We start from the raw sequence: 24,907 nt of genomic DNA on the forward strand, positions 1-24,907 counted from the left end.
TGACGCAAAACCAAATGATTAAAAATATTGCGCTCATAAAGGGCTGATGCAACACTGTCAAATCAAACCTGTGCTTGGTGAGTCAAAGCAGGAAGAGAGACACATCAGTGTCAGGAAGTATGTAGATTTCCAAGCATAAGTTGACAGATGAGACACAAACTCATACATCTGTCTACATACATGTGTCTAAAAAACATTTTTGACACAGCAAAGCAAAACATTCAACAGCTCACTGTCTACTCTTGTATGGTTCTCTTTTATACAGATAGCTATTTCCAGAGAGCAAACACCTTGGTGCTTACGTCGTTGTATGGCTAATCTATGTAAAAGACTGCTTTAAGCAATTCTTTTCTACTGAGCTTCCGTTAGTTTTTTCTTCCTTTGACAGGAATTCAAACCAACACATAATAAATATGCAATTAGAGATTATGTTGGAGATTAAATACAGTATGGGCATCATTTTCACACTGACGTCTTAATAATATAAGTAAGATTTTCATAGACAGTTTGTTGGTTTTTACTTGTTAGATCACATTTAGTTGACATGAAGGACTTATCACATCATGGGCAACAGTAATTTATAATAATAATTTATATTAACAGGTTAGGTTAATTGGTGATTCTTGTTAGGCATGGTTGACTGGCAACCTGTCCAGGGCATAGTCTCTTGTCTAAAGCCCCCCGTGGAGAATCTGTTTGTTTTGGTTTTTACACGAATGAATGGCTGAGAGGTATGTATTTAAGAGTATATTGTTTGCATCTTGCAATAAATATTGATATGTTCTTGATCACTTTGTGTTGTGTCTATTTGACTTTTCTGTTGAGAAGATAACTGAGACTTTTATGGGTTTTCAGGCACTGTTGGCCTTTCAATGTCATTTATAAATGCTTTGTAAGACATAGATAGTCCCCACTTTAGATGAGGTCACACAAAATACTTAACGAGGTCACACAAAATACTTATACTTAATCATGAATTGCAGTATTAATACGTGTTTATAAAGCATATTAACACAGTCCCTAACCATTAGTGCATATTTTAATCATTTTATATATAAACGCATGAATAATGTACATCTAAATACGTTCTTAATCAGTTACTTACACTTTATAAAGGATGTTATTAATCATCTACAACTCCTTAATAATTGTTTTTTAATATATATATATATAATACTTAATTTACAAATGGTGAATCTATCACTTATAAAGTATGAAAACACAATCATGAAACCTATAATAATCGAGCTTATTAATCAAGAATAAAACATTTATAACTGTTATGAATTGCATACTAATGAGTGTTAATGTAGGAACAATGCTTTATAAATGATGAATTAAGTTTTACTCATACTTAACTATCATAGTGTTATTATAAAGTGTTACCCAAATTTGCAAAAGTGTAGCCAGCAAATGACGTGCAAATGACGGACCTCCCTGAATATCCTATTCATCGCGCAGTGTAGGAGCAACAGGGCCCCTTTGGTAGAGGGCTCCGCCTCTGCATATACAACGAGGGTTACTCGTTCTAGCTCACACAGGCTCCGCCCTCTACTGGTTGTCTTCTATCCTTCTCCTCTTCAGCGAACAGCTGCAGTCACATGTGGGGGCCACATGTCACCCACATGTGACTACATTGCCCAGTTTCTGTGTTGGCATGGTATGTTGAACATACGGCCCCCATCAGGCGCACTGAACAGCTGGTCGTGTGCTTTGGGCATGTTTGTCTTCTCTTTTGACCCCTCCAGGGATAGGTCATGGCCCTAGTCAGTTCAGCTACCTACTACCTTGGCTGGCTGTGGCCCCCTTCTTCTCCGCTGTTGCGTAAATTGATTGGGCTCCATCCCCTGCACCCACAGAGTCCAGTAGACGGATGAACCAATGTGAGTTAGAACAAAGTTTACGTTATTGTAACCCTAGTTCTGTAGGCAGAGGCAGAGTTCGCTACCAAGGGGGCCCTGCCGCTCCTATGCTGCTCGCTGAAGGGGTTGTAGGGTAGCAGACAGCGGTCTGCACTGCATTATATACTGTGGGTTCCACACTTATTCAGGGAAGCACATCCTGATTGGCCGGCTAGGCTTATTCAAATTTTCCGTCAGCGAATGCATGCCCGTGATTGGAGGAGAATATATACCATAGAGTATAGCAAAACAGACCTCCTCTAATGAAATCTGAGGGAACCTTATATACTGGCTGACTAAAAAACACACACAGGGGAGGACAAGATGGACCATAACTAACAATCAATACAACATAATGCTGGGTATGGACCTTGGCTTGGGCCTCTGCATGAAACCAGGCTACAGCCTCAGACCTGTCTTTTGTTAGACCTGGAAGGAGAGCTCAGCAGCCAGGCCTCTCAGCTGCAAAGAGAAATTGAAAAATATAACATAATTAAACCAAATAGCCATATAACAAAACACTATAAATGTTCATGCATCATCAAGAAAACAGTGAATTGTGAAAGGTGCCAATACAAATTGTAGACTAAACAAACTTTTGATGTTGTATGTAGTTTTAAGTGACTACAAATAAAAATAACTGAATATCGGGTAATTATGTGGGTGGATGTGAAATATTCAATTGTGTGGCTGTAGCATCGCTGTCACATGGCTACACGCATGTGATTTGGAGCTAAAAGACCCAGACATAATAAACGTACAGTGTAGAGCTAGTTAGTCCTAGTATGACAAGGAAAGGCTAACATACATAACATTCTAAAATGTGTTTGTGCAAAGGCCAGCAAGCTGTAGTCTGCAGTAAGAAAATAAGTAATTCAGAGGTAGCTCGACCAGTTCAGAGTCCAGACTGCTACTTTCAAGCCTTCTAAGATTAGTCCACTAAGCGAGTTAAAACGGAACCATGACGTTTAGTCATCTCGGTGTATTCATGCACTCAGACCTGAATTTCAACAGCCACAATAAGGCATTTACAAAGTCAGCTTACTATCACCTCAAGAATGTATCAAGGATTAAAGGACTTGTCATTTAGGATTTTGAAAAACTTGTCCATGCATTTATCTTCAGTAGACCCGAGTACTGTAACATTGTCTTCACAGGTCTCCTTAAATAAAAGGATCACATCGCTCTAGTTCTGAGGTCTATAAACTGAATTGACTTCAAAATACTATCGTTGGTTTATAAAGCACTGCATGGTTTGATTCTGGTCTTCAATTATGAACCATCAAGGCCTTTTAGGTCAGCAGCATTCAGTTTCAGCTGCAACCCTCCCTTCTTTTGAATTAAGGTGAAGACATTTATTTTAAATCATATGTTAAATTGCACTATTAATTGTATTCTTGTATTTTATACCCATGTCTTATGCCATTTTAGCTTGGTTTTATTTTCTATTCTCTTGGCTCTTGAATGTTTTAATGTTACTGAGAGGAACATTTAACATTTTGGTTATAACAGTTTCAATTTAATACTGATGCCTCCATATGACCTACATAAGTAAAAGAGCAGTCGGGCTCTGGCAGGAGAGCTCAGAGCCGCAGCAGCGTCTCCTCTTCCAGCCAGAAGCAGAGCTTCTCCTTGCTGCTCCAGCGGTCCCCTCTGGGAGCCAACACCGACATCACGCTGCTGGAGACCCAGGCCGTATTGATGAACGTACTGGAAGAAAGTAAGGCACGGGAGAATCAGAGCCAGGACAGCGGGCGGCAGACCGTCAGGCCTGTCAGACCCTGCTGCAGTAAAATGAGAGATTTTCTAAAGGGACTCTGGCTCTCAGAAACACTACTGCTTTTGTCCACAAAATCAACACAAAATTGAAGTTTCTTGAAATAACTTGAAATTGTTTAAATGTTCTTTTATAGTGTTTCTTCTGCACTTTGTCTCTTTGCTTTTCATGTAATGGTAAGTGGACTTTCTTATCTTCCGACCACTCAAAGCGCTTTAGCACTAGATGTCAACATTCACCCACATACACTGATGGCAGAGGCTATCATGCAAGGCACCACCTGCCCATCAGCACCCTAAACTAATTCACATTCATGAATTGATAAATAAACTTGCCTTGCCTAGGTGAGTCTTTAATTGTACAGTGTTGCATGCAGGGCTTTGACTTGCATTTTTACATATAAGTATACTACTTCCACCACTTCCCTTTCAACTGAAAAATATAATTTATGCTTTTTCGAGAATATTCTGTGTATCAATATTCAAAACGCACATTTAGTAGTTAAATTACGAGATTTTAATTCAGTATGTCCCAAACTTTGAGCTTCATTTGCTTTCCGAGTGTTCCATTGGCCAACGCTAGGAGCTGTCCCTGGTGCTGAATGCAGTGCCCTGAAGAGGAGGCTCCCAGCACAGAGCGCAGAGCGGGGCAGCAGCAGCAGCTCTACGGTCTAGGCAGTGAGTCAGTGGACTCAGTACCGTCTCGGGTCTGTAGTCGTGGTGGCGGACCCAAACTAAAAGCCGGCAAGGAGTAAATTCAGACAGCTGAGATACAGGAGCGCTTCGTGTGTGCAGTCGGCGTTTGGCGGAGCTCTAAGTGTTTCAGTCCGTCAGAAGAAAGTGTTGGACCCAAGGACGGTCACTACTACAAAGCTTGAGAAGCGCAAAACGTTGGGAAAACGTGATGAATGCGATCAGACATTATTTTCCTCTCCTGCTTGTTGTGGCGGCGGTGACGGACATGGTCGCTAAAGGTAGGAATTGTCAAACATATTTACTCCCCGTTTTTGATTTTTGGAGTGTAGAGAGAAGCTTTTTAGCCTACTGCCTTGTTACTCCTGAATGACATGTTTTTTGTCTTATTTTCCGCCCGGGAAGCTTTCGGTTTTCCCCGCTTTCTTTTGTCAGTCCCTCCATGCGCTCCTACGGCTCACTGATCTTCCGCGGAAAACACACTCCGTAATGTAACGAACACATGAACACTAACACAGATGTGCTATTTCCTGACATTTCAGTCAGATAATATACACAAAACGGGCGTACGGTACCTATCCTCAAAGCCTAAAGTTATCAGTCAGAACACATCCTATATAATGGACATTGCTGCCTCATAATAGTTCAACATTCTTACATGATTATTCCATACTTTCGTTATATTAGCTCAACTTTTACATTTTCAAAAAAAAACAAAAAACCCTCAAGCAGGCTGATAAAAAATGTCATTTTCAAGCCTTGGAAAATAAAAACTAGAAGTCCTCCAAATGACTGCAGCCTATCTCCTGGTGCTCTAGTCACAATAGTAGAATGGCCGATAGTGTGTTTTTGCAGCCCCCCTGCATTATTCATATCCCCTGACAAAATAGAGAAGAAGGCTGCAAAACATGGGTGATGTTAGAGAGTTGTCTCCCTGGATAGTTGCAGCAATTTGAACAATCGCTCTATATTTTCATCGCTTCAAATTAAGTACCAAAGATTATTACTGTATTAATTCTCACACTGCGTAGTCTGTGTATCCCAAATTATTATCCCAATTGCATCCAAACTCCTCTTTCTATTGGATAGATGGCAAGAGACTTGTGAAGGAAAGAAGTTATTTGAAGATAAACTCTGCTCTGTCAGGCATCTTTTAATTGGATGTGTTGGTGTTGGACACAGCTGACACCAGCTGACTCCACAACCTTGTAATGCAGGTTGTGATGGATGCTCATGCCTGTGTTTGTGTTTGCATAATCACCTGAAAAATGTGTTGACTAGTTTTAAAGGCTTGATGATTTTAAAGTCAGGAGGTGAATTTCATAATAGAATATGTCATTATAGTGAGAAGGTGAACAGTTCCTCGGCCACACAAGTTGAATGATGAGGCTTGGTCATGCTGTCACCACCATGCATACACACACACACACACACACACACACACACACACACACGGTCCTGTGTCCTAATTCAATACTACATACTAATTCAAGAGATTGGGGGCTGTAGTGCGTTCCCAAAGCGAATCAATGTTATTGCCAAGTAGGTTTGCACATGAAGGGGATTTGTCTTGGTGTTATGGTGCATAACAATAAATACAGTGCAAAGTCGAGAGATATAATATAAATTAAAAAACATTTACAAAAGCCAATATGAAAAAATATAAGAAACATAAGAAACATAAAATATATGTATTTCTAAAGGGAGAGAGCTTTACAGTTTGTGCAGGAATGTGCAAACATATTGAACAGAGGACGTACAGAAGTTCACATGAGCTCAAGAATATGTGCATGTGGGAAGATAGTAAAGATGTGCATTAATGTAACGCATATGAGATATAGACAGTGACGGTAGAAACACTGGGAGACAGACCAACGAGATAAATACAGAGAAAAACATTCAACAACTTCTTTGTAAAACACTGCACAAAGTTCTCTGAATAAGACACAAGAATCTGACACATAGTCACTTCAAAACACCTGCTCGATTGTCGACTGATCAATCAGAATGTAAGCACTATAAAAACCACAGGTTATATATATATATATATATACAGTATATATCTTTACAAAAACCCTGTAAACTCTTGCATTTCATTTGATTATGTATCTATTTAGTAATTTTGTTGTATTAAAATAACACTGAAAATACAATATGTAATCTGTAATATAGTTAAAATATGTAAATATACACGGCATGATCGAAAAGGACCCCGGAGTAGAAAAAGAATGGCGCTCTCTCGTTAGACACCCACTACAAAGGATCTATAAGCTTTATTTGACATTATAGTTCTGAGCTATACATAAGAACAAGTTTAGGGTTGACCAGTTGTGAAAAACCTCTCCGGTCAGTGAGCCATTAATAGTCAAATCATTAATAATGGGATGCTAAGCAAACAGCAAAAGGCAATAAGTCATGAGTGTATGCGTTTGTAACAAAGTCATCAATAATGTTTGTTACAATAAAGGACCCAGTCTGCAGGGGTAAACGTAGAAGCCCCTTCTTCAGAAGGTCAGTGTTACGGGTGTAGTTAGGACCCAGGAGCAGTACGACAAGACCCGGACTGGTTTGATTTGAGTTCTTTATTAGCAACACACGACAGGCAGAATATTCTCTGGCAGAATCCACGACAGGTTTCTCGGGGTCAAGGACAGACGGGCTGAGTAAGTTTCCAGGGCAGGGGCAAGGCGAGGTAGTCCGGGACAGGCAGGGTCGGCAACAGGGAATCAGTCCATGGGTGAGTGCGGGAAAATTGAGCATGAAAGCAACGAACGATCTGGCAGTGAGTGTGTGTGAGGCAGGGGTTTAAATAGTGAAGAGGCAGAGTGAGCAGGTGAGAGTGATGAGCTGATGAGGTGAGTGTGACTGGCAGGTGCACTGAATGAACTGATCAGGTGAGTGAAAGGAGGAAAAGGCTAGATAGAAGTAACCGAGCTGTAACAGTCAGAGGTCAAACGGTTCATCGGAGCGCTCTCCCTAATAAACTATATTATAATTCAAGCAAGTCCTACTGTGGTGGACAAAAAACAACCAAAACCTGACAACCCTGAACTTGTTTGTATTAAAGGATAGGTGACCGTGAACGTCGAAACACTTTTTGTCTGCTTTAATTGTCCCGCCTCTTCATACTGTTTGGTCTCTGACCTTCTGATAAAGGACTCTTAGGAGTTCCCTGTCTAATGCACTTCCAATGTAAGTGAAGGGGACAAACTCAGCAGTCCTCCTTCTGTGCAAACATACTGTATATCCTATGTGAGGCTTCCTGACTTATATAAATCATGTAAATATTTTCAGTTATCATTTCTTACTATAATACACACACTTTGTGTTATTGTGCATCCACCGCAGATCAGCAAGTATTTAAAATTAAAATCTTTAATAACTAAAAAGCATTAATACATGATTTATTATGATTGGAAAGTTGGTCCAAATTTTTTTTTACATTTTTGTAAATGAAATAACAAACATAGATGATCTGGCAAAACTGTGCACACAACAACATTATTCATTACCAGGCACAGCACTGGCCATCGTGAGACTGCATGAGCTTTCGACACGAATGCTATGAAGTCAAATAGCATTATTTTCCACAACGTATGATCCACAAACTGAGTGAAATATTCATAACCCTGATTTGACACTTTTTTTTTTATTGCTTTACTGTTTCATCCAGTTAAAATACATATCTGCCTTATGTATCATTTTGTACCCTGCAGTTAAGTACTTTCTTTTTGCATCACTATGTGCATGAATGGTGTGTGCACACTTGGTCCCCCTTGTGCATCATTTTAGACACATTTGCACATAACTCAGCCTGACCATGTTTGGTATGTTGGGGGAATGTAAAAATAGATGTTGTGGCTTTGAACAATGCTTGGCTGCATAACTTGGCTGTGTACCAATCTACCTACTAGTGGGTGTGACATGATTGAATAGTTAAAGACTTGCGTTTTTCACATATTATTTCAACATCAGACCCTCTGTTGCACACGCAGCAGATTGTAAAGTATCTGATCTATCCCCTGACCAGGTTGTGTGCATGTGCAGTACGTCTTCTCACTCTTCAATGTCCATCCATCACCAGCACTGTTGAGATTAATCAACTCTATGAGATGCTGTTCTTGCTCGAATAGACAAGTATCACCCAAGGCAAGTGATACTTCACATTACCAATGGCCGTCCTTCCCCCTGCCCCCTGATTAGCCTGTAATCAGCGGTGCCAGGACCCCGCAGCTTCTTCATCTGGCTGCTTCTTCTTGCTATCATCCTGATTCAAAGCTCCACACTGTCACTGGTGCACAAAAGTGTGTTCTTTCAGAGCTTCACTCACATACAATGCCTACAGTAGTAAATGCAGTATCTTTGGGGAAGCAGAATGGCAGAGGTTAGCGAGACTGTCCTTTGGATCACTGCTGGCTTCAGGGGGGATGGTCTGTAGCTGACATTGACCTCTGACCTCTCTTGAAGGCGGACAGTTTCCACGCAGGGATATGTTGAAAACATATCTGGTTTAGTGCATGTTTAATCCCAATTATTACAAATTCACCATCTTCCAAAGCATGTCATACAGTGTTTCCCATTTTGAATTGTTTTCCCTGCTCTCCAGGCAGCCAATTGTTTCCATTCACTTCTATCGTATGAAAAATCAAGTTGTCAGACTGGAAACCTCACAGTGATCTTTATGTCACACAGCACACGCCTTTCAAATTAATCTGCATTTACAGCCACCAACAGTAACTCAACAGACAACAGCTAAGTGGAAGGTAGGAAAATGTACTAAAGGCAGTAATGTAAAGTTAACATGATTGATGGGCGGCGCATAGCCAGATAAATATATGTATATGATAGGGCCCAGTGGAAAAAGGGCTGTTGTATTGACCCCTTGATATTTCAGATATAAGTGCACCCAGCAGAATACAGATAGCAGCAAAATATATTTTGTCTAAAGACCCGAAAACAAGCTACAGTATTTGCCGCCAGGTTAGCTGTTTGTCAAGTTAGCTGCTTTGAATGTTATCAGCTGATTGGATGGCCATTATCAGCCTCATAGATATGGGTTAGAAGGGCCTGCTACAACTACGAGTAGGTCCAGAAGGTGGGCGAAGTAATTATGACAGGAGCAAAGGAGGGCGTCAGGTGACGTAGTACAAACAGCGTTACAGTCCATGTAAGGAGGAGGTCAGGGGGGATAGATGGGTCAAACAAATACAGGACCGCCATTCATGTCCCGTGGTAAACCAAAAGTCAACCGTCGAGTTACTTTAACTTTTATTTACTTAAGAAGCGTACTTATTTGAACCAAAACCAAAATGTTTTCCTTAACTTAACCAAGTTTTGTTTCAATTCACAATTCCCATTTTCACTTTCATAAAGTGAAATAGTTAAAGTCTGAAGCATTAAAGTGGTGATTACCACTGACAACAGCCATTCAATCGATAGCATTTTAAATGGGTGGTCAAGTAGTTGTGGGTAGTTTGATGAAACACAAGTGCTCCATGTAATCACGATATCAAATAAACTAGTGACTATTAATTCCTAAAGCCTAAAAAAACCTCAGTAATGATACAGGACTTGCAACAAGGTCCTTAATATTTCAGTTGTTCAGTGGTTTAGTAGTACATATTTGGGAAAAAAAGATGCATTTATTAATTAATCCCTGTTAAATCACATTCATCCAATCCAGGAGCAATTGTTCATCTTGTCCAGTTGGTACTCCAGCCTTGTGGCTAAAACATGTAAAATAATTGGTATGGACCTTTAACATTTGCAATTTGGAATTGAATTGACAATGTAAACTTGTCGTTAACACATATTGATATTACTGGAGAACAGCACTAATACTCACGCTATACACAAGTAACTCTATAGCACTTGTAAGCATTGCTATTACAGTGATGATTAGATCACTAGGCAGACAGTATCAGTAGGTGACGATTCAGGTTTTAGCCAGTAGAGCTCAAAGCTCAGATCCATGAGTGATCAGCCCTGCTTCTCCTGAACACTGTACCCTCACTACTACACTCACTGCTGATTGCTGCTCTGTTATACATCAGTTCAGCTCTCTCTCTGCTGAGTTACAGCCGTGCTGTCTGAGAGCAGGCATGGAGCAACACTGTGAGTTATGGTGGAACTGAAATAGGAGCTGTTTTGATGATGTCCCTGAGGTTTAGGGGTCAGGTACTCTGTCCTTTTTCCTACAGATTACTGCCCAGATAAATACGTTGGCCCTAGCTGACCCAGAGCAAGTGATGCCCCCGGAGTCCCACCCTCGGGGCCTGCTTGCATTGCCACGGCCTGTCATCATTGTCAGCGCTCTGCTGGGAGAGCTGACTCAAACTAATGGCTGCTGCAAGGCTGACTGGGCTAAAGGGGCTATATTTTAGGCCAACAACAGCAACAACTCCAAACACACATACACACGTCACAGCCTTCAGATTCTGGAGGAAGGGGCTGCTCAGTGCTGCTGGCCACAGTAAGGATTGTAATCTTAAACTAGAGACCATCTTGTGAGAACCCCAAGCACACACATTGATTTGTCTTTGTTAAAGCACAGCTTCTAATTACCAGTCACGATGCTGGTATTGTTTTCACCTTGTGAGTCTGTGTGAGTCATCATTGCTAAATGTGTTCCTGAAGACACTTACTGTAGCAGGACCTACCACAGAGGAGGTGTGAGCACTTTGCCATATGTCTGTCTGTCTGCGAACAGATTTTGTCACCGTGATAGCATCACAAACTATGCAATAAATAGTCACAAAACTGAGTAGCTAAGATCAAATGAAGGTTAAGTTGAAAGGATGGGAGTGGTCAGAGTAAGGGGGCCGGTTCCTCCGGTTTTGATAAGCCAATGCTAAGTCAAGTGTGTTAAAGCTGCATTCTCTCTAGTATCCACCAGGGGGCGACTCCTCTGGTTGTATAGAAGTCTATGAGAAAATGACTCTACTTCTCTCTTGATTTATTACCTCAGTAATCATTGTAAACATGAGTTTATGGTCTCAATCTCTAGTTTCAAGTCTTCTTCAATACAGCATGATGTTCATTTAGTACATTATGGTCGTTTTAGAGTCAAACAGACCATAAAGCAGTGTGTGCTTTAGGGCGGGGCTACCGTGTGATTGATTCGTATACAGCGTCTCTACGTCAGTCCTCTGCAGCCAAATATGGTCACTTTCATTCATTGGCTGTAAGAATCCAAGATGGCGAGGGCCAAAATGCCAAACTCAAGGCTTCAAAACGGAGCCAGGCTAGTAGTTTCCTCTTGCTTAAAGTCGATGTGCTAACAACATATTTCAGTCAAAACGCAGTTCTTTTCTCTTCTGCTAAGAATGTGAATGCTGGTGAAAATCATTTTTTATGAATACAATATTTTGTCTAGAAATTGTAAAATTGAAAGATGCATACTGTAAGTAAGCTACAGGAGTAGGGCTGGGGCGATTCATTGCCGCCATCGATTAAGTCAATTTGCATAACGTGCATCAGCGCATCACATGGATTGGCTGCGGCCTGTGAAAGCATGCATTCCCCCAGAGAGCAAGCAGCAGATAAAAAACTTGTCTCCCGGAGCACTTTGTAAAGACGGCAGTGAGACAGCACCATGTCCTGTTTGCTGTTTCTTTCCACCAAAACCTGAAATATTCAGATTATCAACATTTGGAACGTGTTTCTGTTTGACCATGCGCCATCGGACGTTGTTATTCAGCTGTAGACTTTAACGGACATTTATGAGTAGGTAAATGGCCTTCGCTAACATTACAGACCGTTATTTCTCTTGACCCACACTAATACAAAATGACATTCACCAGTGACGATCTAAACAACATCTAGTGATGAAATCAATCCATGTCATAACCATTTTAAGTTGTTTGTCATCAGTAAAAATTTGCATCTCAAGTAAGGGGTTGTCAAGTCAGGCATCTGTCAAACAGGGTCTATTATATTGTTACGTGTTTTGAAGAGAAGATGATTGAATAAAATATTGAAATATTAATTTTGGTTAGAATAATTGTTACATTAATCAGTGATTCAAAAAATGATGTTTCGACCAATCAATAAAAAAATGAATCATTAGGTGCAGTCCTACACAACACCAGGAGGGCTAGTTGCTGATAGCCAGTGTTTTCATACACATTATTGTCATTATTATCTTCGCAGCAAAGATATAGCATTTGGAATTTGTATGATTTTTCCTTCTCAGAGTGTAAAATCATCATGTGACTCTGTAACCCTGCTTTCAAACTAAAATAATCGAAGCGAGAACCAAACCTCTTACAACATTGGCTCATAGATATTAGTTGAAGCCTGGTATGTGCTCATTAAAATGACAGGCAGAGTGAGAGCTAGCCCAAAGCAGTTTGAGCTTGTCAGTCACTCTGTGCTGGTATTGATCAGGTGTGGAATCTGAACGGACTTCATCAATTAGATGCTCCTCCTGGGGCCTGTCAGCAAGACCAATACGGTCATTATTTCTTTTGGCTTTGTTAGATCTTATGCAGGCCAGCTGTCTGTAGCAGCCACCTGAACACGACACTATTGGATATACCTTCTGTACTGTATGTACTTATCACATCTACTTTTAATCTACTTTGGTTTGTGATCAATAACTGCAAAATGAACTGTGTTTAGAAATAATTTGCAAATGTTACATGATAATCACTAAAATGCTAGCCTAATTATTGAAAGTAGCATGCTGATGTGAGCATTTAGTCCACGTACAGCCTCACAGAGTGCCTAGCTTGGCTGTAGACCGTTAGTCTTGTTCAGTCTTAGCGATATCAAGCTCTGTTTTTAAACAGTTGGAAATGTATGATGTTGTTATATGAGTTTCTGTTTCAGTCAGAAGTCAACAATGTGCTCCATTGAGTATGGTAATACTGGGGTGTTTCATCTCAAAGGACTCTAACCTGAACCGACCAATGCAGTTTGTCACTGTATTTTGTGGTCCTACTCTGTGGTTTGTTCTCCCCATCTTGTTTGTGTTACCTTTTCTCTTTACAACTTGTGAAACCTAAATGTGTGTGTTGGTCGAGGCACAAAAACTAAATAAATAACAACATGATGCAGAATCGGTGAAAAACAAAAGAAACTCAGCACTGCACTAGGCAATGCCCCTTTAACTCTTGGGCCCTTGCAGCTCTCCACACTGGCTTTTACTACTTTTTTTCTGGGAGTGCAGTTGTGGTCACCACAACTGCACTCCCAGAAAAAAAGTGTGAAATTGAAAACGTAATCGATTCGTGACCTTAAAATCAAATGGAATCGTGGATTTGGAGAATTTTGACACATTTTGACACAATACTTATTTTAAAGAAAATTAAAAAAGCATTCGTTATTGACAAACAAAACTCTGCCATGTTTGCCCCAGGAACCTCCTAAACAGAGGAGAAGCAGGTTGAAATCTGTGCTAAACATTTTATAATATTATATAATTTAATATATTATATAATAATAATAATAATAATAATAATAACAATAATAAAGGTAACAACAACAATAACCATAATGTTAATAATAAATAGAAACAAATTCTAGTCCCTGTGTCTTATTTCAAAATACCTTTTGTGTGCTTTGTGACACTGTGACCCACGATACAAAAATATTCAGCAGACCTCCCGACATTATCAGTCAGGAGTATGATAAACTACAATGCTACGCTAACACGACAACACAGACACCTCCAAGCTAGCTTGATTATCCATGGGATTATGCAGTATGTGTGTGCATCTTACTTTATCGATCAGGGTGAACCCTGAGACAGTGTGTAACACTGATGCAGAAAGAGCACTCTACTGTTGATTCACTCGCGTTTGGCAGGTTGAAAAAGTGAAGCGCTCCACACTGCCTTTTTGTTGCCCGACAGACAGAGCGTTTTTTTTGCAGTTTGCTGCATCAATTTGTTGATTATTTTTCGGGCGACAGAATGAGCGCTAACATTAACACAAACCGTGAACTGTGCGCCAAATGGTCCTCGCTCGGGCTTAAACAGTTAATAGTCAATAGTAAAGTTTAAATAAAGTTTTCTCTTCAGATCTTCAGGTGCTAAAGTCATGTTGCTCCTGGTATACAACCAACGCCATCACAAAGAGAAAAAACGCTGATAATGTCAAGGGAGCTTTTCCGCTCCGAGTTACATTTTTTCAGCTCGATGTGGTCAGGGCGCTCCTGTAAAAAGGCACGAAGCAACGCAAAAGAAGCGCGCAAACCGTTCATATCTCATATCAACAACTACAAAAAGCTGCCCCAGGCTGCTAAAACATGCTCTGTCTGATCAGTGCTTTATAGATTCATTTTCATTCTATCTTCACACCCAGTACACCCTGCTGTAAGATTTGATCATGCGCACTCTTACATTGACCTAGAGTGCACATGGTTAATAAAACAACTAATGAAGGGTTTATTTGCATCCAAAGGCTTGTTTGTGGATGTATTTTTATCACACTCCATTAGTGAGAATTAAAGTGGAGACAAGCTGCAGCGGTTGCTTCGCAGAACCTAGTCCTGGCAGCAGCTTTTAATTAGACTCATCAGAACCATTACAGAAGAAATATGAATATTTCACAACTGTAAACATTGAACCGATAGTGCTGGAATTGTTTCACCAAGTAATTTACACAGCATATAATGGTAAATAAAACAACAGTTGTTCGGCCACACAAGAGAACATTCCAATCTTAGAGTCCCTTTTATTAGCATTTAAACTATTTAGGCATTGGTGTCTGGGTGTGAGCTGCTAAAAGAGTCCCTCTATGTAGATTCAAAATGAAACTTGAAATCATCTTTTCAATGGCTTGCACAGGTTTTGCACAGTACTTTTTGCATCATCTTCAGATTAAAGTCATCATTGTGCCTCTCCTGTGATAAGCAACTCCACACACACACACACACACACACACACACACACACACACACACACACATGTACGCACTCTGTTCCCACCCCCTTCATCATCCCTTTCACGGCAGAAAAGCAATTTGTTCCTGGTGTCACTGATCTGATGCAATCAGCGCTGCTTCACGCTTCTGAATAAGGAAAAGACAGCGGGAAAGGACACTGTGTTTAATTAAAAGACGCACTTTTGTGAATGTGACGATCATATAATTTGGGGTGGAGGATTGCATGTTCAACACCTGCTTTCCGATTATGGCTGATTAACCTATCCAAACTCGCCTGTTCGCTCTCATCAAGGGCTATTCAGGGTACCGAGGCTACGCTCTCATTCTAATTGTCTCCAAGCCTTTACCTCTTTGAAGCGCTCAATTGGAAATGAGTGTTATCAAAATTCAGCGCTGCTCCCTCTCACAGGAAATGGGGGCGCTGGGTTCTTTACACACAGCTCCTAACACCTCCTGAGAGGAGCTGAGGGGGCGGAGGGGTGGAGCACTCTCATTTTTCCTTTTCTCCATCTATCCGCCTCTTTGCATAACAGTCCCTATGAAGCGTGCGGCGTGCTTGTGAAGTGTTTACCCTCGTCTCTGTCAGTCAAAGCTGGTTTCCTGAAGGCTGCATTCATCTGCTTTACACTATCTCTGTCTCCTCCCCTGTTTGAGATTTCTCACGACAGAGCTGAGTTAAATTAGAGAGGATGCAAATGGGATCTGATGTGCTTTGAGCTGCACCTGCTTTATGTGTCACCATCACATCCCACACCCTGTCATCTTTGAACATCGCTTCAGCTCTCTGGTGTATCGGTCTTTGAATAACGCGCCGTGACGCCAATAGTCACAGAATGAGCTCAATGCCTCTCATTTGGTTCTAAATCTGACAATAGAACATTCTCTAAATCTAATTCTGTTCAGTTACACTTAATTTTAACTTAATTCTCAGAATAATTCTGAGCTGCTGCATTACTTAGCGCAGTCTAATTGATAGCTGTCATGTTGCAGCTGCCACTTAACATCTCGCCTGGGGCACCTGGGGATATTTCTTGCAAATCAATGGCCAATCTAAGTTATGTTGGGCGTGATACCTTGTCTCGGCCTAACCAGCTCTCTGCCAGCTCTCTCGCTACCTGCATGCTTCAGAATAATATCAATGAATCATGCAGCTCATTATGCATGTAACTGCTACTGATTGACACAAGCTAGGGAGGATTCGATGGACGGTGGTCAGCAGGAGGTGACCAACAAATCACTTTATATAAAATCATTCACTCCATTTAATATAACATCTCTGAAACAGCCTGCCTTATAAAAATATGTATTAAGTTAAACAGTTACTGTTGTAGCTGGCAAGGTTGGATTATAAACAGGGCACCACAAGCAGTGGCCCAGGGCCCTATAGGCCCCAGGTTATCTATTCCTCTGTGGAAATTAGACCATTTATAGATTTGTTTGGTAGTTTGCACCAATTGAGAACACGGAAAGTGTACAAACATGGTAGCATCTCTGTGAGGCAGCGCCAAGACACAAGTTATTACAATTCATCCTCATTACCAAACATCATGGCAAATCCATCCAATCAGACAAATCAGACAAAACAAACAATTCCAACCGGCTAGTGGCATGAGAGGAAAAGTCAGAGGATCACCAAACTTAGTAGGATTCATCGTCTGGGATCATGTATGTCTGTTCATTGGCATTAGCTATTTCATTGGATAACTGAACACTTTGATCTGCAGGTGGCAAATGAACAGTAATACTTAGCCACCAAAGTCAATGGAATTCACCTCTGAGGACCAAGAATGTCTGTAGGAAACTTTACGGCAATCAATATGATTATTCCTCTGTTAATAACACTATGGAGGAGTTCTGGTGGCTCTGGTTAAGTTTTACAATACTTGGTCTTTATCAATTAAGTCTGTATTATTCTTTATGCACCATTTAAAATACTTCTAGAAAATAAATCAATTATAAATGTGTTAAAATGAAAAAACACAAAAAAACAAAAACATACTGACCAACATAGTGAGCAATGTTTGAACTGATATGGGACAGGTATTTCCCTCCTGATGTGATAAAACCAGTCCTCGACCCTTAGCGCTGTTAGCGCTGTTAGTGCCGTTAGCACAAGCTGCTGGGCGTCGCCATGTTGAGAGAATTGAGAGGCAATTGAAATGCTCCCAAGCTCCTATTATGCACCTCTCACCATGTGTGTAAAACTTCAACCATTTCACAACTGCGCCTGTCGCTGGTACTCTCCAACGGTCATACTGTAGGTGTTGTTTGGGAGACATCAGCAGACGACTTATTCTGTGGTTTATGTATGAGGACGTGTTGGACTAAACAGTCCATGTAGCAGCAGTCTCAGCTCTTCTCGTGGCTCTGTATTTACACGATCAGACTGTCATCTGATCGTCAATTTACTGTCACAATGTTATTTGGGAAACAGGAATTCAGCTCGCCGGCTTTGACAAGTTTGGTTTGTATTCGGCATCAACTGCTCCTCATTTCCCCGACGATGTCTCATTTCCTCCTCTGTCAATATCTCATCTGTTCTTCTCAGGCTTATTTCCAGTCACCACTGCCGCCTGCTGCACAGCCATAGGTCCAGCTCTCAGAGCCGCATCGATCCAGCAGCGGTGGCGCAGAACCAGTGTTTGTCCAGAGAATAGGGCCTGTCTGCTCTCCTCTCATGTACTGGCAGACTGTATACACCTGTGTAATTGAGGCTGGCATCTGCTGTGCATACAGAGCCAAGGGCCTCTCCACAACGATTAGGACACTGACAGGCTTGGCTCTCTTTTAGACTGCCGCTTGACATCCGCAGAGCTGTTTGGGAGAAGATGGGGAGGAGGTCATAGTTTGATCTTCAGTGGCAGCAGCAAAGGATGGGACTCATTTTGTGTTGGTCTCTGTATGTATAAGTCCAAGTGTGTGTCAGGACGAGAATAAACAACACTTATTCATAAAAGCTGTGATTTTAATCCCTGTTTCATGTCCTCTTTCTTGGATCTATATTCCAAAAACATAGATAGATAGATAAAGAGTGGCCAGACGAGCTGACTGAGCTCAGCTGAAATCTTACCAGGGAAAGCCCAAATTTGAGTTAGGGAGGAGGATGAGACAAGAAGAAGTGAACAAACCACCACACAAGGTGAGTTGACAACATCAGTATCAGACAATCTAATAGGATGTCATTTCAGATTCCTCGTTGGTGATTCTTTTGGTTTTGATTTCGTGAAATATGTCTCATGAGCATTATTCTAAAAGATACACATGAGAAGACAATAACTGTAGTGATGACTGTAAATACTTTGTACTATAATAGAACTAAAAATGTAGCAGTCACTTTGTAGTCTATTTCGCTTCCATAACATCTCTTTTTTTCAGACTAGAGGAAAGAAAACCTCCACTATACACTAGATGATGACTCATTTGCATATTTAAACACTACATTTCTGAAAACTTGTGATACAAAAAATAATTCTGGGTCGTGGTCTTGCCTCCTGCCATGGTCCTGTTGCCACCCACTGCTACTATTATTATTATTAGTCACATTTCTATTAATACCATACCATACCATTACTGCTTTTGTTATCAGTATTATACTATATCCACTGCAGCTGTTATTATTAGTCGTCATAATTTTTCCATCAATATTCTGCTTACTACTCTCATTATATGAATCATTTATATCACATACATAGAATGTGTTGTAACTCTGTTCATTCTTTACACATGACATCTATCACACTTCTGTCCATCCTGGTAGAGGATCCTCCTCTGCTGCTCTCCCTAAGGCTTCTTCCTTTTCTCCCTGTTAAAGGGTTTTTGGGGGAGGGTCCCGGGACAGAGGATGTTGTATGCTTTACAGATTGTAAAGCCCTCTGAGGCAAATTCGTGATTTTGGGCTATACAGATAAATTAAATAAAATTGAATTGAATAATGATCCTAATGCAAGTAATCAACTGGGGAGGTTTCTCAGTTCATTTTTTTACCCTATTCACTTGTAGTCTCTTAAAAATGTACGTAATATTACAAGACATATTTTTAAAAGCCATTTCCTCAAAATGATCTTTGTTGTTCATATATTATTCATAGCCTGATTTATACATTTCATTACCACAAACAGTGAAAATAGATTAATTTATGTTGCTGACATTATGTTCTCATTTATGGAGTGATACAAAGAGATATCCAAAATGAAACCTTTGACTCTTATATGTCAACAAAATGAAACAAGAATTTTAAACAGGGATTCATATTCAGATTTATGTTCTGGAAAACATATGCAAATCAGCACATATTTAGTAAGATAATTCCTCATTTGCTTATCATGATATTTCAGAAAACTTGTAATACAAAAAATATTTTACTGATGTAACTAATCAACTGGGGAAGTTTCATGGTGTTACGTATTAGTTACATTTTTCACTCTGCACACAGCAACAGGACCAGAGATCTGTTGTTGTGGTGTAACATTACTATGAATACATTGTGGAAGTCAGAGAGAAAATGATACACTCATGTTCATGTTCAGTTTCATTTTCTTTTCTTACTGCTGGTCAGGAACAGCATGTAATGCCTCGGACCTTTTGCTTTTCAAGAGATAGTCAGTCTGATTGGGATTACGCTGCATAGAGATTTGACTTTGGGAAGAACATCTTCAGAGTTTAAATTATCTAATTGAAAAGAATGAACAGAAGCCAAAGTTATAAGTGCAAAGTGTAAGGTCATGAACATTTGCCTCATCAATTCTTCTAAAATAGTGAAACATTTTCCTGGGGTTTACTCCATATTCCATATTCATAGATAGGACGAATCTTCAACATTTACTCTGGCATCTGATTAAGGAACTTGACCCTTCGTGACTCTCGTAAAGAGAAGGAAAACAAACACACAGACTAAATACACAAGGGAAGATGGTGTAAACGAGGCGACAGGTGAAAGTTATCATGGCGGGGAAGACAATCAAAAAAGCGGGAAAACACACAAAGACAGGAAGTAAAAGCAAACATGACACATGAGGAATTAACTTATTGAAAAAAAACAGGAAACACTACAACTAAAGTAGCTGTAATGTCTGCCGTCTAAAGATCTGCGTCTTCTCTTATCAGGCCACATGACGAACCACTTTGTTAGTCACTCTATACTGACTCTATACTAACCTGAGGGGGTCTTTGGCTTGTGGAATGTAGTGAAATTAGAATACTAAATATTGATATTATTAAATATTGAATATTAAAAACCACAATATTTTTGGGATCGTAATATAAACTGACATTCTGTTAAACACTTCTCTATTGTAGGGCTAGATCTTTAGTGTCAATGAGAATGTTTTGCTTGCACCTGGAACAGAACCCAGAAGCTTCAGTTTCACTTTGTCCCTGTCTTCCTCTGTGTCACACGCAAGAACATCCAATTCAAATTTCAATGCATTATTTCTATTTTTTATTATAAACTATAATTTAGCAAAAAAAAAAAGCAGGAAAAGTATTTCCAGTTCCACAAACGGTCACAGTTTGATGTAAAAGTGGGACTACATACTGAATGATTGTATGCACTAATAGTATATTTAATACACATGCATGTACTTCTTAGTGTTTAACAGAACTGGAGGGAAGGATTTGATGCAGGTTAAGACTGGGAGGTACGGCCAAAATCTTCTTTCCCAATTTAGGTCATTTCATAACAAAATATATCACGATTTAGTGTATTTTGTGGTAATTCAATAAATAGTCTTCTTGAAATAGCCACATGGTAAAACCTATTTCTGTAAACTCCTGTGCGAAAAAAAAAAGATTGAATATCTGATATAGCCACTATACTACCTGCCCAGTAGCAAACAGCAGACAGACACAGACACAGACTAGCTGGTGAACATGGTGGAGCATTTAGCAGCCAAAGAGACGGAGACCAAACCAGAGCTAAATATTGGACTTGTTCAGCTTGTTCTGCTGCCCTGAAAAATCAATAATTGCAGGTTTATATGTCCCATATCAGCAAACAGGCTTCTATTAAATAAATTATTATTATTGCCTAGATGTGTTTTGGGATGCTCATATATGTAGAGGTTACATTTCCCAGGGAAACAGTGGCATATCTTTTTAAAACAGCGAGGTGTACTGTAGCCGTACTGCACGGTTGGTTACAGCAGAGCACATGTGGCATGGCGACATCTGTGAGCCAGGGGCTTTCTGCTTCCCCGTAATGGTCTCATTAGTACAGTATGCACCGCCGATGATCACAGCCACGCTGTTGCTTGTTAACACTGAGCCAAGCCATTTGCTTTAAACTGAGGACAATATGAAAGCTGAGACTCTCACAAGCTGCTGTAGCAAAACAATGCCATATGAATGGAGGAAAACCAGAAAAAAGAGGTGTTTTATGCTCCTTTTTTGCCACTTCAGCGACTTCTTTCCCTTCACAGATATTAGAATGATTATTCATTCAGCAGTTGAATGTGTCGTTGCAGACAGAGGAGCTGGATGTATTTGTGCTGTCGGGGGACAGGGTTATAAATAATATCGTGAACACAAATTCAAAACCTTGTTGACATTACTGAAGTATTAGGGTGTTTTTATATTGGTGGGTTTCTCATTTTAAAGTATAACTTTTCATAAATTGAATGAAATATTGTACGGCAAAAGAGAGTTTCTGTAGATATGTGTAATAATTCCTTTCATGGAAATGAAGAGCGGGTAACGGGGGAGCTTTAGAGGCAGGCACTGTGCATGTAATGATCTGACCAAGTAAAATACCCATGACAGTACACCCCGGGCTCTCATTCTTGCAGTAATAAACACAAAGCATGCAAATGCAGAGCAGTGACACAGACTCCTGTCAGAGAACATCAGCTGCATCATTATTTACCTTAAGAGTTGTCAGATGAGCTGCAGAGCAGCGCCTAGAGCTAAACAAATGGCAGAGGCTCAGCTTTGCAAATCTGCAAAAGTAAGACAAATGCCCGAGTGTGAGAAGAGTGCTGACTTTTACGTTTGGAGTTTTCTTGTATAACAGTAATAACAAGAGCATTTTGTCTTTGTTTTTCTCTGTCTTTTTGAACATTCTGTTTGCATTCATCTTCTACTGTAAGGAAGTATATTGACGACAGAAGATTTGAGCACAAACTCATTTGAGCGCTAGTCTGCATGTCACACCTTGAAAGTGAACAGACGGATTTGTTTGAGCAGAATTAGATTAGTGCGTGAGGAAGTACAGGATCCTGAGTGTAACAACTCAACTGACAACACATTCTCACTCCCAAATCGTGTAATACGACGTTTGGTTAATGGTTCTAAAAATATGATGCTCTACATTCCCTTCTAGTGTCAGTTTAGGGTGTGTCAGTTTTCTTGGTACATATATTGTGTCTCTTAGATAGAGGAAGTGGTGTCATTTTGCCAGGCTTAACCCCCGAATAATTTGAGTGTAGCCTCAAATATAATTTTGGAGTGTAAGGGGAAGCCGGAGAAGAACCACACTGACAGGGAGAGAACATGCAAACTCCAAACAGAAGGGCCAACTAGCCCAGGCCCCTCTTTCTGTGAGGGGCAGTGCTAACCACTCCACCACCGTGGAAAGAATAAACTAGCATTAAATAGAAATATTCAAGTACAAGTTCAACACTGTACTTAAGTGCAGTAATTGAATAAATGTACTTTGTTACATTCAACATGTATACCTTTAATAACTGTTTTCCAGCTAGTCAATAAATGTGATAGCAGTGGTAAAATATTCTCTTTTCACTCGATATAATACTGATGACTACCAAGTTCGAATATCTTTAACATCTTCCTTTGAGTAACGTGACTTTTAGTTTTACATGAACAACAGTCTCCTGGGTAAAAGTCTGTGTTTGCTTGACCCATCCACCTCCACTCCCAGTCCCTCCTGCCCTGTGTGGACTCTCTTGCTCTTTGTACTTTGTCAGTTTCTCTGAGCATCTAATAATGATGGGGGTGGGTTTACATTGCAGTTACTTGAAAGCAAAAGGGTGCCTCTGTGCGTTGGTATCAGATGCCCAGGGGCGCTGACCGAGCGTCAGTATTTGACGAGTTGGGAGCAAGAACAGATCTTAATTGAGCATGTAAGAGAAATTGTGTAGCTGAATTTGAGACAATCAGGGATTGTCACGCTCGTAACAAAGCTGCTCACACTCACTTTTGGCAGTCTGAATCCCCTGAGTGCAATGTCAAACTGAGAGCAGAGTGTCACCAAATCAATTTGACCTAAAGGGTAAGGGTCATCCTGTCAGACCGTTCCTTCTATTTTTAAAATAAAAGCTTGGACAGTGGCGTTCTTAAATCACCATATTGAGAAAACAAGTAGTTTTGTTAGTATTATCTTATAAATCTAAACTTGCTGGCAAATGATTTTGTTTTTGAGCCATTATGGCAGAGCTCAGCTTTATGTTTACTGCTAATATAATGTGATTCTCTGATCCAGATGGTACGTTTTCTTATTTTTTCTTTTTCCGATAATAATAATAATATTATGAGCTCTAGCTGTCAGAGAGACAGCATTGTCAATTTACGTGTTTGCCTGAACTTTAATCTACAATGCAGATCCACACACCCACAAAAATTGGAATAGTAGACTTAATGGTAAGACATGAAATATGTAAATCACATGCTGTTCTAAATAGTGAACTGGTCGCTTCCTTACAGACGAGCAATAGTCAAAAGCTGACTGTTTTCCTTTAACTTCCAAAATACATGACATCTGGATGAGGGTGTGTCCTGTTGCAGTTTGCTCCTCTAAAAAGGTTTGGAAGCGACCTCTTGTGATCTCAAATGCTTAGAAGCCAAAACATCTGGAGATGTAAGTGATTCTTACAAATCTGTGCTGTGAGCTCTCAAATGTTGACTCTCAGACTGATTACAGCTCACAATTTGTTTAGCATTCTCTCAAATCTTTTCTCAGATTTTCACTTCCATATTATTGTGCAAGTACTCCTAACTCACAACTCTGACAGCAGCTTGCTGTGTAGTAAAGTGTTCCAGGACAATGAGACATTTTTGAACAGCCCCATAAAAAAATTGGCAGTGTTAGTCATGAACAAGGCCTCATCGGTTACCAAGCAAATGCTGCAGGCTGCAGGAGGTACTGTGTCCTCTGAATGGCTGGCAGAAGTGAAGAAGACTAAGTTGCTCCCCTACAGTAACCAACACCTGTTTTCATAAAGGCCGCTATTCAAAACTCCAGCTTTGCAAATAACAGGCTGGCACATTCCTCCCCGTGGGAAACAGGAAGGAGGACACAATATGGAAGCACAAAATAGCTGTACACACACACACAAAATAAAGAGGGTGTCACAGGAAAAAATAACTTCATGATTTTCATATTAACGAGGAGTTAAATATTCAGACTGTTACCGAATATATATATATATATATATATATATATATATATACATATATATATATACTACTACTATCCTCAGAATAAACTACAACTATGAACCAGGTGGGAGCTATGTTTTTTCTGTGAAAGGCACCCGGAGAGCTAAAGATCTGATCAAGAATCAGGGCAAAAGGATCTGCTTGTGATATTGCAATTAATTGTAACACTTTAAAGTTGACTTTTTTGTACTGACTAAGTAATAATGTGTAAATTACTGCTACTGATTATCAGTAGTGATCTATTATTCACAACACTGC

The 24,907-nt window shown here is 40.1% G+C and overlaps 1 protein-coding gene across 3 annotated transcripts in view; it reads left to right on the forward strand.

The window, feature by feature from the left end:
• The first annotated feature begins 4,297 nt into the window (after nucleotides 1–4,297).
• LOC116397212 (seizure protein 6 homolog) overlaps nucleotides 4,298–24,907 on the forward strand; it is a 249,613-nt gene continuing 229,003 nt past the window's right edge. For 2 of the 3 annotated variants that reach the window (XM_031872441.1, XM_031872443.1), the window contains exon 1: nucleotides 4,301–4,651. In XM_031872441.1, the coding sequence (XP_031728301.1) occupies nucleotides 4,582–4,651 (70 nt within the window). In that variant the 5' untranslated portion in view covers nucleotides 4,301–4,581. Of the gene's footprint in view, nucleotides 4,652–24,907 lie in introns of all 3 variants that reach the window. The other variant, XM_031872444.1, reaches the window with a different exon arrangement.

Source organism: Anarrhichthys ocellatus, unplaced genomic scaffold (genome assembly GCF_004355925.1).
Source record: "Anarrhichthys ocellatus isolate YVR2014 unplaced genomic scaffold, GSC_Weel_1.0 scaffold64, whole genome shotgun sequence".
Lineage (NCBI taxonomy): Eukaryota > Metazoa > Chordata > Actinopteri > Perciformes > Anarhichadidae > Anarrhichthys > Anarrhichthys ocellatus.